The sequence below is a fragment of the Hyaena hyaena genome, unplaced genomic scaffold (genome assembly GCF_003009895.1).
Source record: "Hyaena hyaena isolate Hyena2069 unplaced genomic scaffold, ASM300989v1 scaffold_677, whole genome shotgun sequence".
Taxonomy (NCBI): domain Eukaryota; kingdom Metazoa; phylum Chordata; class Mammalia; order Carnivora; family Hyaenidae; genus Hyaena; species Hyaena hyaena.
The window spans coordinates 188,864-203,454 of NW_024081311.1; the positions used below are offsets into that span (position 1 = coordinate 188,864).

Genomic DNA, 14,591 nt, shown 5'->3' on the forward strand with positions numbered 1-14,591 from the left:
AGGACTTGTTACTTTAGAAGCATCAGAAGCTTGGCAGTAATGTCCCTACTGTTATGAAAAATTGGCACTAGGTAGGGTGGAGAGAGCCAAATACTATATTCAAAGTAAATTTAGGAGTGTCAAATTCAAATGAGAAGTAGACTCAGAGATTTTTGAGGGAGATAATACAGACTCCATGTGTTGCCAAGTGGCATATTTCAGTGGCTTTTGTTTGCTTCTCTTTTGGATTTGATTAAACCATTCTTATAGTCTAATTCATACCCAAGACTCTGGAGAAGTTGGGCATGCATGGATGACAAACCCCAGGTCCCACATTCAAATCCTATATATCCAATATTCTTTAGAATGGCTGAAACAATACCAGAGGCATAGGAGCCATTCAATCCAGAGAGAATTCTACAATGAGAAGGAAACCTAGAAAGGATTTAGAATCTCTGGTTGTTGAAATGGTCTTCAACAAATTGATCATAAGACATGAATATTCTCAGAAAATCCAGGACGAAAATTTTGCTTTATATATGATTAGTGTCTAAGAATACAGCAGCAGCCATAAGACAGACTGGCCAGGGCAGAGAAAATTTTGCGCACTTTTTCTACTTCTTGGTCTTTGTTACTACCTGTCCCCAGTTTCTAGGGAACATTAGGAACTGTATACATGAAGTTCTTTCCCAGAACTTGGCTCTTTCCACTGGACAGAAGCAATCAAAAGGCCAGATACCATACAGCCTGGGTTTGACTCCTGACTCTATATTTAAGTCGCTATGTGATCTCAGGTAACTTATTTTGCCTTTCTGTGGTTTAACTGTGCTATCTATAAAATGCAATGACGATGATAACATCTACTCACTCCCACAGGGTTGCTGTGGGATCTAAATAAATAATCCAAGAAAATGTTCACAAACTGGACTACAGTCAGTGCTCAATAAAGGCTGGATATCCAAATTGTTATCACTGTGTTACATTTCAATGCTCCCCAGCTTCTCAGAAGACACTCTGCTTTCCTTTACTTTGTGTTGCTAACCACGTGCATCACCTAGGCTGATGTATATAATCCAGAGATTAATAGAGAAACCGGCTGTTTCTGTAAGGACAGCTTGTGAACATCAGCACAGAACCCCACAGCTGAATGTGAGATTCCCCAGGGCCTCGTGATGTCGGGACAGTCTTTATGGCTTGTACTTTGCACTAGGAGACAAGACATCAAGGGGCCAGGTCTGACAGCTGAAGATAGCAGATTTCCTCCCTGCTGTTGTAGCTTTACCCACTCAAGTGGAATGAACTAACTTGTTACTTTTTTTCCCTTCTTGTGCCCAGAAGGCATGAATTTACACATTTTAGAACCAGATTCCCCAATCTGTTCTCACATCACTCAGCCGAGTCTGAGATATCTGATGATGGTTGTTACATAGAAAGCAAAGTTGAATGGATGAGAGCCTCTCCTCTGTCCCTGGAGGGTGTACAAAGGTCAGAGCCGACCAGGCGTGAGTTGTTTCAGATCTTGCTCTACTGTGTTCTTAGAAATTGAACAAAATTCTGAAATCTGGAGCCTACTTCAGCACAAACATCTGCTGCTTCAAAAGATCATGTTCTTCTAAGTCATCATAACCAGGTTCCTTATATCTCTGGGAAAGGTGACTTGATGCTCACTATACCAGCAAGTATAGAATACAGGATTGGCCCAGGAGGTACATACTTTCCTAAATATCACCAAAGTTTTCTTTCTTTTTTCTTTTTCTCCCTAAAGACCTAAATACAAAATGTACAAATATATGCTATATGAATTTTTCATGTGATTTTTAGGTAAGCTTTTGGTTGAGCATAATAGACATAAAGAAAAATATGTAAATCAAATATATGACTTGAGTTTTTACAAAATGAATGAATCCATTAATCAACAACAAAAAACTGAAAATTTCCAATACCCCCAAATCCCACCCCTCGGCCACTTCCCCTCTAAAGATAACTATTGCTTTCACTTCTGTTACCATAAATTAGGTTTGTCTACTCTTGCAGCTTAATTAAACAGAATTATTTTTTTTCCTGATTTATTTAGTGTAATAGTGGATATGAGATTCATCCAAGTTTCTGCAGGGAGAATTAGTTTGTTCTTTTTCATTGTTGCACTGCATTCCATTTGATAAGTATACTGTAACTTACTTCTTGATTATACTGTTGCTAAATGTTTGTTTCTAGTTTTGACCTCTTAGGAGAAAATCTGCTATGTATATTATTTTCCATATATTCTGGTGCATATTTGTATGCATTCTGATGAGTATATACTTAGGAGTAGCAATTCTGGGTTACAGGCTGTGATATATTCACAGAATAGAATAGTGGTTAGTAGTTAAGTTCAAACAGATCTCCAAAACTGTAACAGTCCACACTCCAAACACTACTGTATGAATGACCAGTTGCTCCAACAATAATACTTGATATTATTAGTCTTTTAACGTATTAATTTTCTGATGGGTAGATAGTAATATCTTATTTTAGTTTTCAGTTGTGTTCCTGGTGAGCAGTGATGCTGAGGATTTTTTCATACGCTTATCAGCTATTTGGTTACCCTCTTTGAGGAGTCCATTTAAGTCACTGGTGCATTTTCTGCTCAGCTGCCAGAATTTTTCTTACTGATTTGTAGAATTCATGTATAGTTTTCTGGGTATGAGTCCTTCTTTGAACTTATGTATTGTAAATAACTCCGTATCCTCCAGGGCTTATCTTTTTATTTTCCAAATAATGTATTTTCAAGAAAAGAAATTCCTAATTTTAATATAGTCTAATCAAACCATATTCTTCCGATTACTTAGTAGGTATAATTTCCTGTTTTAAAACAATCTTTGCTTAACAATACTCTTCTGCATTTTCTTTAAGCAGTTTAGTTTTAGCTTTCAAAATTAGATGGACAGCCCAGTTGGAATTATTTTTTGTATGAAGAGAAATCAAGATTCACATATTCCCACCTGACTTTGATATCGCTGCACTGTTTATTGAAAAAACAATTTACCTACTGTACTACAGAGTCTCATTTGTCATAAGGAGTATGGTGTGTATATGTACATACAGTATACATGTACATACATATGTATGTATACACACTTATACATGCACATGCATATATACGTATGCATGTGTTTATTGACTCACTATTCCCTTTCTTGATCAGCTTGTGTATGCAGGAGATATACAGATATATATTTATATACCTGTATCTATTTATATATAATCACATGCATTTATATATAAAATCACACATTCTTAATTACTAGAGCTTTATAATACATTTTGATACCTGGTAATGTAACCCATCCAGTTCTGTGAGTCATCTTTGAGATTATCTTTGCTATTCTTGAGCCCTTGCCTTTTCATATAAATTTTATGATCATGCAATTTTAATCCACAAATATATTCTAGGGACTTTAGTGAAATTATCTTGAATATAAGGCCAATATAGGGAAAACTGGCATCTTTTCATAATATTGTGTCTTCCTATCCACAATCATGGTATATTTTGCCATACATTTTATGTTCTTAAAAATAATTTCCAAATGTGTTGTAATGCTCTGGGTAGAGATATTGAAAAGAAGGTGTTAGTGTTGTCTGTAGGTATGCATTATATTTTATGTTATTTATTTATTTAATTTTATTTAAATTCAAGTTAGTTAACATACAGTGTACTACTGGTTTCAGGAGTAGAATTCAGTGATTCATCAGTTAAAATATAACACCCAACAAGTACTCTCCTTAATGCCCATCACCCATTTAGCCCACACCTGCACTCAACAGCCCTCCAGCAACCCTTAGCTTGTTCTCTATATTTAAGAATCTGTTATGGTTTGTCTCCGTCTCTATCTTATTCTTTCTTCTATTCCCCTATGTTCATCTGTTTTGTTTCTTAAATTTTTAAAAAGTATATTACATATAATTACACATAACAGGTTATATATATTATATATATAATTGTGATTTTAATTGGCTCAGAGGATTTATATGCCCAATTATCAAGACTTAACTCTAAATCTAGCGGCCTGCTCCGCCGCGAGTCGGGACCGGGGTCGGTGCGGAGGGCCCCTCATCCCAGGAATCGCGGCGCAGCAGGAAAGGAGGCCGCCCCCTCGCCCGTCATGCAACGCACGTTTAAGGGGAACCTGGTGCTAAATCATTCGTAGACGACCTGCTTCTGGGTCGGGGTTTCGTAGGCAGCAGAGCAGCTCCCTCGCTGCGATCTATTTAAAGTCAGCCCTCGACACAAGGGTTTGTCGAAAATAAAAAAAAAAGGAAAAAAAAGAAAAAGTAAAAAAGATAAAAAAGAAAAGAAAAACAAGAAAAAGAAAAAAGAAAACAAAAACAAACAAAAAACCTCCCAAACAAAAAAAGAGACTCTAAATCTAGAGTACTTAAAATGTGTTTGAATGATCAATTAACACAGGTTTGAAAATCAAAACCAATGGAACGCAGTATCCAGAAACAAACCCACAGAGATATGTTGAATTGATTTACGACAAAGGCTCCAGGCAATTCAGCACAAGAGGAACTGTCCTTCAGTGATGCTACGTCAACGAATATGCAAATAGAAAAAGTTCTATCTGCCTTGGTTTTATTCAAGATGGATTGCAGACTTAAATGTGGAAGCCAGAGAAAAAACTTGTGGCATGATGTTACAATGTTGGATTAGACACAGACTTCTTAAGCAAGCCACAAAAAGCACTATTTTACGTAATTAATGATGATATTTGGGTTTATACCTACCATTTCTGTATGTATTCTATTTGTCTTGACTATGTTTCCTCTTCTCTCTTTCTTTTCTTTTAGACTAAAGAGGTGTATTAAATATTATTCCAGTTCCCCTGTCAATAATTTGATAGTTAAATATTCTCTATTTTTTAGCTGTTTCTCTAGATATTAAAGCATCTATTCTAGAGTTGCTGGTGTCGAATATAACTTAGTACTTTTACTTCCTTACAGATGTTTCATGGAACTTAAAACGAATGACATTTTTAATACACATTTGTTGTCATTTATTTTAATTCTGCATATATTTTAAACCCATAGCTGATTATCATTATTGGCCTGAAAAGTTATTATTGATTTCAATTTACACCCCCCCCCCCATATGCCCTCTTTCTTGCTCTTCAGTCTTTCCATTATTGTACTTTCATCTGGCATCATTTTCTTTATGCCTGAAGAATTACCTTTAATATTTCTTTTTATAGAAATCAGCTTATATAACTCATTTCAGTTTCTGTTTGAGAAATGTTTTTATTTTACCTTCACATTTGTTTTTTTTCCCCAGCACTTCAAAGATGTCATTTAATTTTCTTCTGGGCTGCTTTTAAATTTTTCTCTTTGTTTTTAGATTTTGGTAGTTTGAATATGATATCTACACATGTGTGGTTTTTTTTTTTTTTCCCTTTGTATATATCATGCTTGGGGTTTGTGGATTCTCTCCAATCTATGTTGATATGCTCATGCCTTTTGTCAGTTTCAGCAAATTCTTACATGTTATCTCTTCAAAAATGATTCTGACTCCTTATCTTTCTTTTCTCCTCTGGGACTCCAATTATGTTTATGATATCCTTTTATCATTTCCTCTTATTATTCTTTTTTTTTTTAAGTTTATTTATTTTGAGAGAGAGAGAGAGACAAAGAGAGAATGAGAGAGAACATGTGCAAGCAGAGGAGGGTTGGAGTGAGAAGGGGAGAGAGAATCCCAAGCAGGCTCCACACTGAAGTCAAGACCAACAGCAAGCCCAATGCAGGGCTTCAACTCATGAACCGTGAGATCATGAGCTGAGCTGAAACCAAGAGTCAGAAGCTTAACCAATTGAGCCACCCAGGTGCCCCTTCCCTTCCTATTCTTTTCTCTATTTTCTATCTTTTTTCTCTTATGCCAAATGTTAAACTTCCAATTGTCTTTTCTTCCAGTTAACTGATCCTCTATCTGGGTTCAATCGACCATTACCTATCTAACTTCTTTTTTTTTTTTTTAATATTTTTATTTATTTCTAGGAGAGAGAGAGAGACAGTGCGAGCAGGGGAGGGTCAGAGAGAGAGGGAGACACAGAATCTGAAGCAGGCTCCAGGCTCTGAGCTGGCAGTCAGCACAGAGCCCGATGCGGGGCTCGAACCCACGAACTGCGAGATCATGACCTAAGTGAAAGTTGGATGCTTAACCGACTAAGCCACCCAGGTGCCCCACCTATCTAACTTCTTAATATCAGTTATTACATCTTTATTTCTACAACTTCCATTCATTGACTGCTTCTTAATGATTACTGCTGGAGGTTACATTTTCTCTCTTGATCCTTATTCATGAACATATTAAATATATCTCAGACAAATGTTCTTTTTTCTGATGCTTTTTTCCTTCTAAATGTCCTATTTCTTGATATATTTGTAATATTTTAAATTAAATGCCCAATATTTTATATGAAACGCAAATAGGTAAGACTTCTGATTTATGTTATTTTGCTCTAAAGAGGATTCGTTTTAGCTTCTGGCAAATATTTAGAGGGGGGGTGGAAATCACTCTAACCCTTTCAGAGTCTAAAATAATCCCAGATTGGATTTCAGCATTTAGAGAACCAGATCTAAATATGGTGTGTCCTCACTCCTAGGATAGAGCTTTCTAGGAGTCTCAAGAATCCAGTGTTGTATTGCTTGCCAGAGCTTCCTTCCCTGATGGCCCCTGAGCTCTAATTTTTATTCCTCAAAATGTAATACTTCTAAAAACTCTGCTTGGTTTCTCATCCTTTTAGTGACTTTCTGTTTTGCACGTATCATGTAGATGTTGTCAAACAACTCAGAGAGGGAAAAAATGCACAGAATATTGTGCTACTTCTCTGTGCTCTCAAATCTCTGGGATTTGACCCGAAGTCAACTTTGATCTTCCCATCCTTGTGAGCCAACTCTTTAGACAACACTTCCTGTTCAGTCTTCTAACTCAGAATCCGAAATCTGACCTCCTCTGTGATGTATGAACTGGTGAAGTTCTTGAGAGGAATTCAGCATGAACTGTTGCACTCACTGCACTGAATGTCCCATCTCTGAAGAAAAGAATTTTGTTTTCCTAAATCCTCTTGACAATTGTGTCATGGTCTTCTTCCTCCTCATAGCTCTCTTTCTTTCTCTCTACACTCTGGCTCTAATATATGTGAGCTAGTATGTCATAGCCTCAGGCACTGGTCCCTAAAGATTTTATTTCTATGAAATTGTAAGCAACTCCAATTGGCATAAACAGGTCTGCATCATTCTAGCTCCAAAGGAAAAATTTTGGGGAACTTTAATATCTAGGAGATTGGATACAGCTGAAAGGCGCTTATTAAGGAGATACCAGAGAGGAGTACTGGGTTAGAAGAACAGTTCTCTAAGTGATCCTTGGACTAGAAGCATCAGCATCATCCTATGCTGGAGTTTCAAACTCATTAACTCACAGTTGTTTTTCCTACAGGAATTAAAATACCATGAATTTTGATCAATCCTGACAAAGCAATCCTAACTGCTTCATCTTTTCCCCTTCAAGTCATACTCCAGAGCCTGTAAGGCTATGCTAGTCCCCTTGACTATGCCCTTGTTTTATTGTTTATTCTTTTTTTTTTTTTACGGTTATTTATTTACTTTGAGAGAGAGAGAGAGCATGCACGAGAGCAAGTATGAGTAGGGGAGGGGCACAGAGAGAGGAAGAGAGAGAATCCCAAGCTTGACGTGGGGCTTGAACTCATTAACCATGAGATCAGCTGAAACCAAGAGTCAGACACTTAACCAACTAATCCACCTAGGCGGCTGTGTTTATATGGAAGCACAATGCATAACCTATGGTCTTGTTATGAATGCATATTCTTAGGTCCTGCCCAACCTACTCAATCAGAACCTTTGGAGACAGGACCTGGGAAAGCAGAGAGAGAGGGAAAGAGAGAGAGAGAATCCCAAGCAGGCTCTGCGCTATCAGCGTAGAGCCTGATGCAGAGCTCAGTTTCGTGAACCCTGAGATCATGATCTGAGCTGAGCTGAAGAGTTGGATGCTTCATCGACTGAGCTCCCCAGGCACCTCTCACTGTCAACATTTTAAATACCTTTGTGTTCACAAGGCCTAGGATAGTGCTGCTCCTATCTTAGTACTCAGAGAACATGGTTGAATGCAGGACTACTGCCTGGCTTGATAATTGAGATCATTTAATGTAATTATTTATCCTTTAGAGAGTATCTTCCTCATTTGCAAGATGATAAAAATGCCCGTGTATATCCTAAAAAACATAAGTTTCATTTTATCCACTCTAAATACTCAGAAATCTCAGGGAACCGTAATTTGCCAAATAGTAATTGATCCTCATAATGATGTTGCGGAGATGCTACAAAAATAAAACTCTCAATTGTCAAAGAAAGGATGCTCAATTATATTTAGATTTGCTTTAGTGTTGCATGTATGGCCAGCAGGCTGCCTTCTGAAAAGAAAAGCCAAGACTTCAGGATGAGAGAGGAAGACAGCCCTAGTGTCTTTGAGGTTGAACATGCGTGTGTGCTAAATTATTTTAGGAAAACCATTAATGTATTCAGAGAAACCTTTTTGCTAGAAGTGCCAATAAGGCACAATTAACTCCAAAAAGAATTCCTGAGAAGAAACAGATTAGGTCAGCATGAAGAACAACTTGCAACGGAATGAAAATAATTGAGGAAATGTGTCAGAGAAGGCGAAACAGCAGCAGCAGCAACAACAAACCAAAGAATTAAAGGAAACAAAAAATAAAAAGTTTCAATAACATTTAAAATTAAAAAAAAGTAAACAAAACCAAAAACATACGTAAACCGAATCCGATTTCCTAGGAAAGATCACTGGCCTTAGAAGACAAAAGGGATCCAGGCTCTGGTCTTACCTCTTCCAGCTGCACCATGAGAGTGACGTTGTGCCCCTGTTCCGCTGTCAACTTCCCATCAGCAGTGACGATCCGCAGCCCCCGCGGGGCCTTCCCGGGACACTTCTGTGGTTTGGCAGTGTACTGTTCTCTTACTCCATCAGTGCAGTTATTGGAAACCACTTTCCTGTACCTAAATGGATAAAAGTTCACGTTGTAAGCTGGCTCATTACCATTTGCATCACTCCCAAGTTTTTAAAGCTAGATCTACCACTGTGTAGCCCTGAGGGCTACCAATAACTACATGTCACGGTGCTCTGAGGATTAGAGCTAATTCCTGTGAAGCACTCAGCAGAAAGACAAATCAGCATAGGGGCATATTGTACATATTATTAGCACTTTAATATATTTCTTTTATTCGGTCAATGAATCATTTTACTTCAGAGCTATGGGAAGTGCAAAGCAGTAGTAGACATGCTCCTCGCCCTCACTATGTTTATAATCTTGATGAGGTATCTGGAAAATAATCTAGAAGATAATTTAAAGAATATATAATTGAGGGTTAGAATGAGTAATACATATCGCAAGGGAATTTGCAATTTGGACAAAGAATAGATTGCTATGGATTATGTGATTTAACATTAGACCCCATAGAGGATGCTCTGGTAATGGTGTAGTACAGAAAGCTAGCTAAATTTGATAGTTTTTACTTGATATTTTATGAGGGGGATATACTGGCTAAATACTGAAAACATAATATGGAGATGAGTATGCAGATTGAGTAAATCTTCCCTCCTCTTTTGTTTATTTCTTCTTATTTTAGCTTTAATAGAAAAAAAGGATCATCAGATTCATAATTAATTAGAATCTGTGCTTTTAGGACAATTAACCTTTAAGACTTTGAACTTCAGTGTTATCTGTTCATTATCTTTCTGTGTGGGGTCCTTAGTAACCACTCTATGAATTCATATAGTAGACTTCCTGAGCCCAAAGAGGTCAGAGTAGAAGTAAAGTCTAAGGTCTTTTCACTTTTCTAGATCAGAAGTGGAGAAACTTTTAACAGAAAGAGCTAAATAGGAAATATTCTTGTGTTGCCAGCTATATGGTGTTTTCCACAAGTACTCAAATCTTTGATTACAGCATGAAAGTGGGCACAGGTAATGCATAAAAGAATGGAGATAGCTGGGTTTCAGTAAAGCCTTATTTACAGATGCTGGCAGTATGCCAGATATGACCCGCAGGCCAAAGTTTTCCAACTCCTTCAGATCTTGCCAACGTCCTTTCCTCTGCTTCTGAGTCTCAGGATTGACTACTTAAGATCATGGTTGAGAAAGTGAAATGAAATACTGTCTGGGAAAGTACTCTCAACACCATGGATCACTACGAGGTCAATTATTAGTATTTAATTCACCTCACAAGGTAGTTGTACAAATTAGATGGATTAATGTACACAGAGTATTTAAAACCGCCCTAATGATTAGCAAGTGCTTATAAAAGGTTACCAGTTATTTTTATTTAATACTATTATTTCTGTGACCTGTTCATAATCTTCATAGCTTCCAAATGTCCTTAGGATAAGCCATTAAATCCTGTCGTCTTGTGCATGAAGCCCTCTACAAGCTCACTTCATTATGTCTCTGAATTCTTTCTCACCAAAACACTTTTTCTGCCCTAGTCAAACCTCTCTTTTCAATCATTTTGAGAGTACCTATTTTATATTGCTCTTTCTGCTTTTCTGAGTTCATGCATGCTCTCTCAGCTGCCTAAAACTTACGCTTTAAGTAACAACTCCTTTCCTCTGTCTTTTCCTGACTAGGAGAGTAAAATAAGTGAAATAACAAAGAGTTCATATACAGAGAGTGCTAACTATATTTGTCATTGTGCTAAGTTTTTTTATGTGAATTTTTCCACTTATCTTCAAAATATCCTGAATGATTCTGCTTAAGGAAGGTATTATTATTCTCAAAATACAGATGAAGAAGTCATGATTCATGGAAGTTAACCAGTTTTCTCATGATCACGTAGTCAGGACCCCAGAAAATGTGTCTCTAGTATACATCCTCTCTTTACCTCTGCTGTACTGACTCTTTAAGTGGAGGGATACTGTCCCTCCTCTAAATTCTTAAAGGAATTCTTAGGATTTACATGCTAGGAACCCATTTATGCCTCATCTGACTGTCTTCCTGTGTGACTTGAAGTTTAAGTTCCTTGAAAGCATCCTTGTCCTGGGGGACATGCAAAGCTGATAGTCAGGGGATCCACATTGGGATGACTGCACTGTTTTTTTTTTTTTTTTTTTAATGTTTATTCATTTATTTTTGAAACAGCATGAGTGGGGAAGGGGAAGAGAAACAGGGAGACAGCAAATCCCAAGCAAGCTCTGTACTGTCAGCACAAAGCCTGATGTGGGGCTTGAACTCATGAGAACTGTGAGATGAAGACCTGAGGTGAAACCAAAAGTCAGATGCTTAACCGACTGCGCTGCCCAGATGCCCTTGACTGTACCATTTTAAATGCTAAAATATCTGTAGAGCAGTCGGTTACTACCACTGCCCCAAGCCCTTCAAGCACCTCACTCACCAACCCAGCTGTGACCAATCCCTATCTTTGGTGTCCTTACTTCTCCTTACAATCCAGAAACTAAGGGGTTAATGCCTAGCCCCTCAGGCAGCCTCCAAATGTCTTCTCCTGCAGCAGGATCCCTACCCAATTTGGCTGGTCATTATTGTGTCTGAGCATTTGTAACATCACTCCATTTGATATTTAAGAAAATCCACTGTAGGTGCTTATGAGTGCATCCTGATTAAAGGAGAAAATAAAGGTAGGTGGGAGAAAGAGATGGAGAGAGAAAAGGCACCAGCATTGCAGAATGGTGACATTCTGGTCCCAGCAAAGGTAGCAAGAAAATGACCAGTGATGTCACATAGTAATTATGGAATCCTAGTGAGTTTGTGCATCAGAAACTCCCTGCATGTTTCACAAAAGGCAGGTTATGATTTTTAATCACTTAGCATCCAAGCATACTTGTGACTCTGTCATGGCGAGCTATAAAGGCATGGGCTCACACCATCACCACTGGCATCATCGGCCAGAGTACATGCCTTTGTCGCTGTTCTGACCAATCTTTGCCCCAGGCTTCCCTGAATCCAGCAGCAACAGTTCTGCTTAAATCCAAAGCACGAATCCATCCCCCCTGGGATTCTGCCACAGAGAAGGCTGTTGGTAATTTTTTTTTAAATGCTCATTAAAAACCATTCTGAAACCATTTTATTTCCTGGATGAAAATGGCATCACATTAGCCCTACCAGACCTGTCCCTGAAATTTAGAAGAAAATTGTACAAAAATACAGAGTTCATTTACTCAAGTAAGCACACACCTGCTTTTTTCATTAGAGAATGGTTCTATTTTCATCCCAGCAGCTGTCCCTGGGTCTGAGTTACATAAATGAATAATGCATTTAATATGTTATTAAATGGGGCTGCTACCTCCATAATAACAAGGCAACTTATGATTATGTTGGACCTAAGCTCTGAATATTACTGGGATGCATTTAGTTGGTAAAGCATTCTTCAATCTGCCAAGAAGAAAAGTGCTTTGTAATGGCTAGGGAGTCTTTGTACAATTACTGAAAAGGAAACATTCTGCAAATGTGCCTTTGATATTACCGACCGCTCATCAGTAGATAGTGTCTTATTACTTCAACAGCCGAGACTTCAGCCATTCTCTTCCTTCCTATCTTGTAACCCCTTTGTCACCTTTTCCTTTTACCCTTACCTCCTTGGAGTTTTCTTCTGTGCTGCCTGCCAGTACTTAAAACAGATGAAGGCCATAGCTTTTCTCTGTGAGAGTAAAACTGGAAAAAAAGCCATGAAAGTCTTAATTTTCTGTGATTTTACTATTTAGTAGGTTTCCCCCCTTGTGATTTTGGGGTGGTGGTGGAATATGGATGTTTAGGACTATCCACCATATGTCAAGGTGGCCATATAGTATAGCTCAGTATATTGCAACACTGTCTGCCCTTTAGAATAACTTGCAAGCACTTTTTAAATAAATACATGCCAAGACCCTTTTCCCAGGGGTCTTGATTTCATTGAGAATTAATTAAATTATGATTTTATTGAGATTTCTGGGCATTAGTGTGGTTTTGTTTTTGTTCTAAGTTCCCCTGGGGTGATTCTCTTGTGCAGCCAGAATTAAAGACCACTGCCCTGGTGGCTGAAACTAGTGTTGTGGAACCAAATTGCCCGAGTTTAAATCCGGGCACTTACTGTATGAACCTGGACAGTTACCCAACCTTTCTCTAATGCTTGGATTCTCTGCCTGTCAATTAGGGAGGGATACTTACAGAATATTTTCAATGACATTCTTGGGAGGATTAAGATACTGCATTCAAGAGGGCTTAGATTAGACTCTGGTGCATTGTTAGAACTTAATAAATATTAAAATATCAGTAGTTAGTTAAAAAGGTAGTACTTAAAGTATTAAACATGAACTTGTTGTTATACAGAAAGTTTCCAAAAACAGAAATTGCACTCTTATTGCCAAGATTATCTTAAGATCCAAATGGACTATGTCAATTTCTTTCTTGGACTCATTCAAAACTTCCTGTGGGCCTGTTCATAAAGGATCAAGTTGAAGTTTTAAGTAAAGTCCTCAATCTATCCTCAGGGTACTTTTCTAGCTTCAGGCCTTTCCCAGTGTGGTTGTTGAGCCCAGGCCACACTCAAGGCTATAAGCCTTCTTTTCCCTCTGCTGTTTGTTCTTCCTGGGATGCTCTTTCCTTCTGTCAAGCTTTTGCTCATTCTTTAAAAATCAGCTTAGGAATCCTGTCTCTCTGTGAAGTTGTCTCGACTTTAAAAAGTCAAGATGTGACTACTCTTTTAAGAGTAGTCATCACACGTCATGACCAAGGCAGAGTTGTAACTGTAGTTCTTCTTACAGTCGAGGCGAGTCTTATGGTCACTGAGCTATGGCATCCTTCGTTTGTGTCCACAATGAGAATTTAAATGATTTATTTTCTTGGATCATACTATGTGCCTTTGCTTTCAAGGGAAAACTGCCTTGTTACAACACCCAACAAAACAAAAGACGGATTAAGCCTTAGGGAGAAAGCAGCTAGAGTGAGTACTGTGTATGACTAAGACTTAAAATCTTCCTAGACCCATGTGCCCATGTTTCAACACAAACCCCACATAGTAGCCTTAACATCAACATTCAGAAAGAATGGGGTTCTGTGGCTCACTGAGAAGATTCTCCAAGTTTCTCACCTCAAAGGAGCAGTTCTCAGGAGTTTTCCTTTAAACTGGGCAAGCAAGCTTGGGATTAGGAGACCAGGAGTAGGCGGCTCGGTGATAGAGAAAAAAACTTTCCTTGCATTAAGCAGGATGGAAGAACAAGTCATTTCTTTTGACTAGTAAATGGAATGTGACTTAATTGTGAATGCCAACTTGATGAAATGGTACATATGGCCATGTTAAACTAAATGACTAAAAATCAAGAATCATGAGAATGACTCATGGAATCCACAATCTGAGTCACCACGTTGTACAACTAATGTGTATGAAGAAATTTTCCCTTTCTTTGAGCACCCGAGGTTCTAGGAATCCTAATACTCAATCATTGGTCATGGACATGTCAGAGTCTGAAGGGATCTCAAAGATCATCCAAAACCATCCTTGCATTATGCACATAAGTAAAAGAGATAACAGGTTAGAGGTCCCCAAGGTCACATGGGAAGCAATTAA

The 14,591-nt window shown here is 38.1% G+C and overlaps 1 protein-coding gene across 4 annotated transcripts in view; it reads right to left on the reverse strand.

Moving 5' to 3' along the window:
* SORCS1 (sortilin related VPS10 domain containing receptor 1) overlaps positions 1 to 14,591 on the reverse strand; it is a 500,902-nt gene that overhangs the window by 64,088 nt on the left and 422,223 nt on the right. For all 4 annotated transcript variants that reach the window (XM_039217305.1, XM_039217304.1, XM_039217306.1 and 1 more), the window contains exon 18: positions 8,868 to 9,039. In XM_039217305.1, the coding sequence (XP_039073236.1) occupies positions 8,868 to 9,039 (172 nt within the window). The remainder of the gene's footprint in view (positions 1 to 8,867; positions 9,040 to 14,591) is intronic.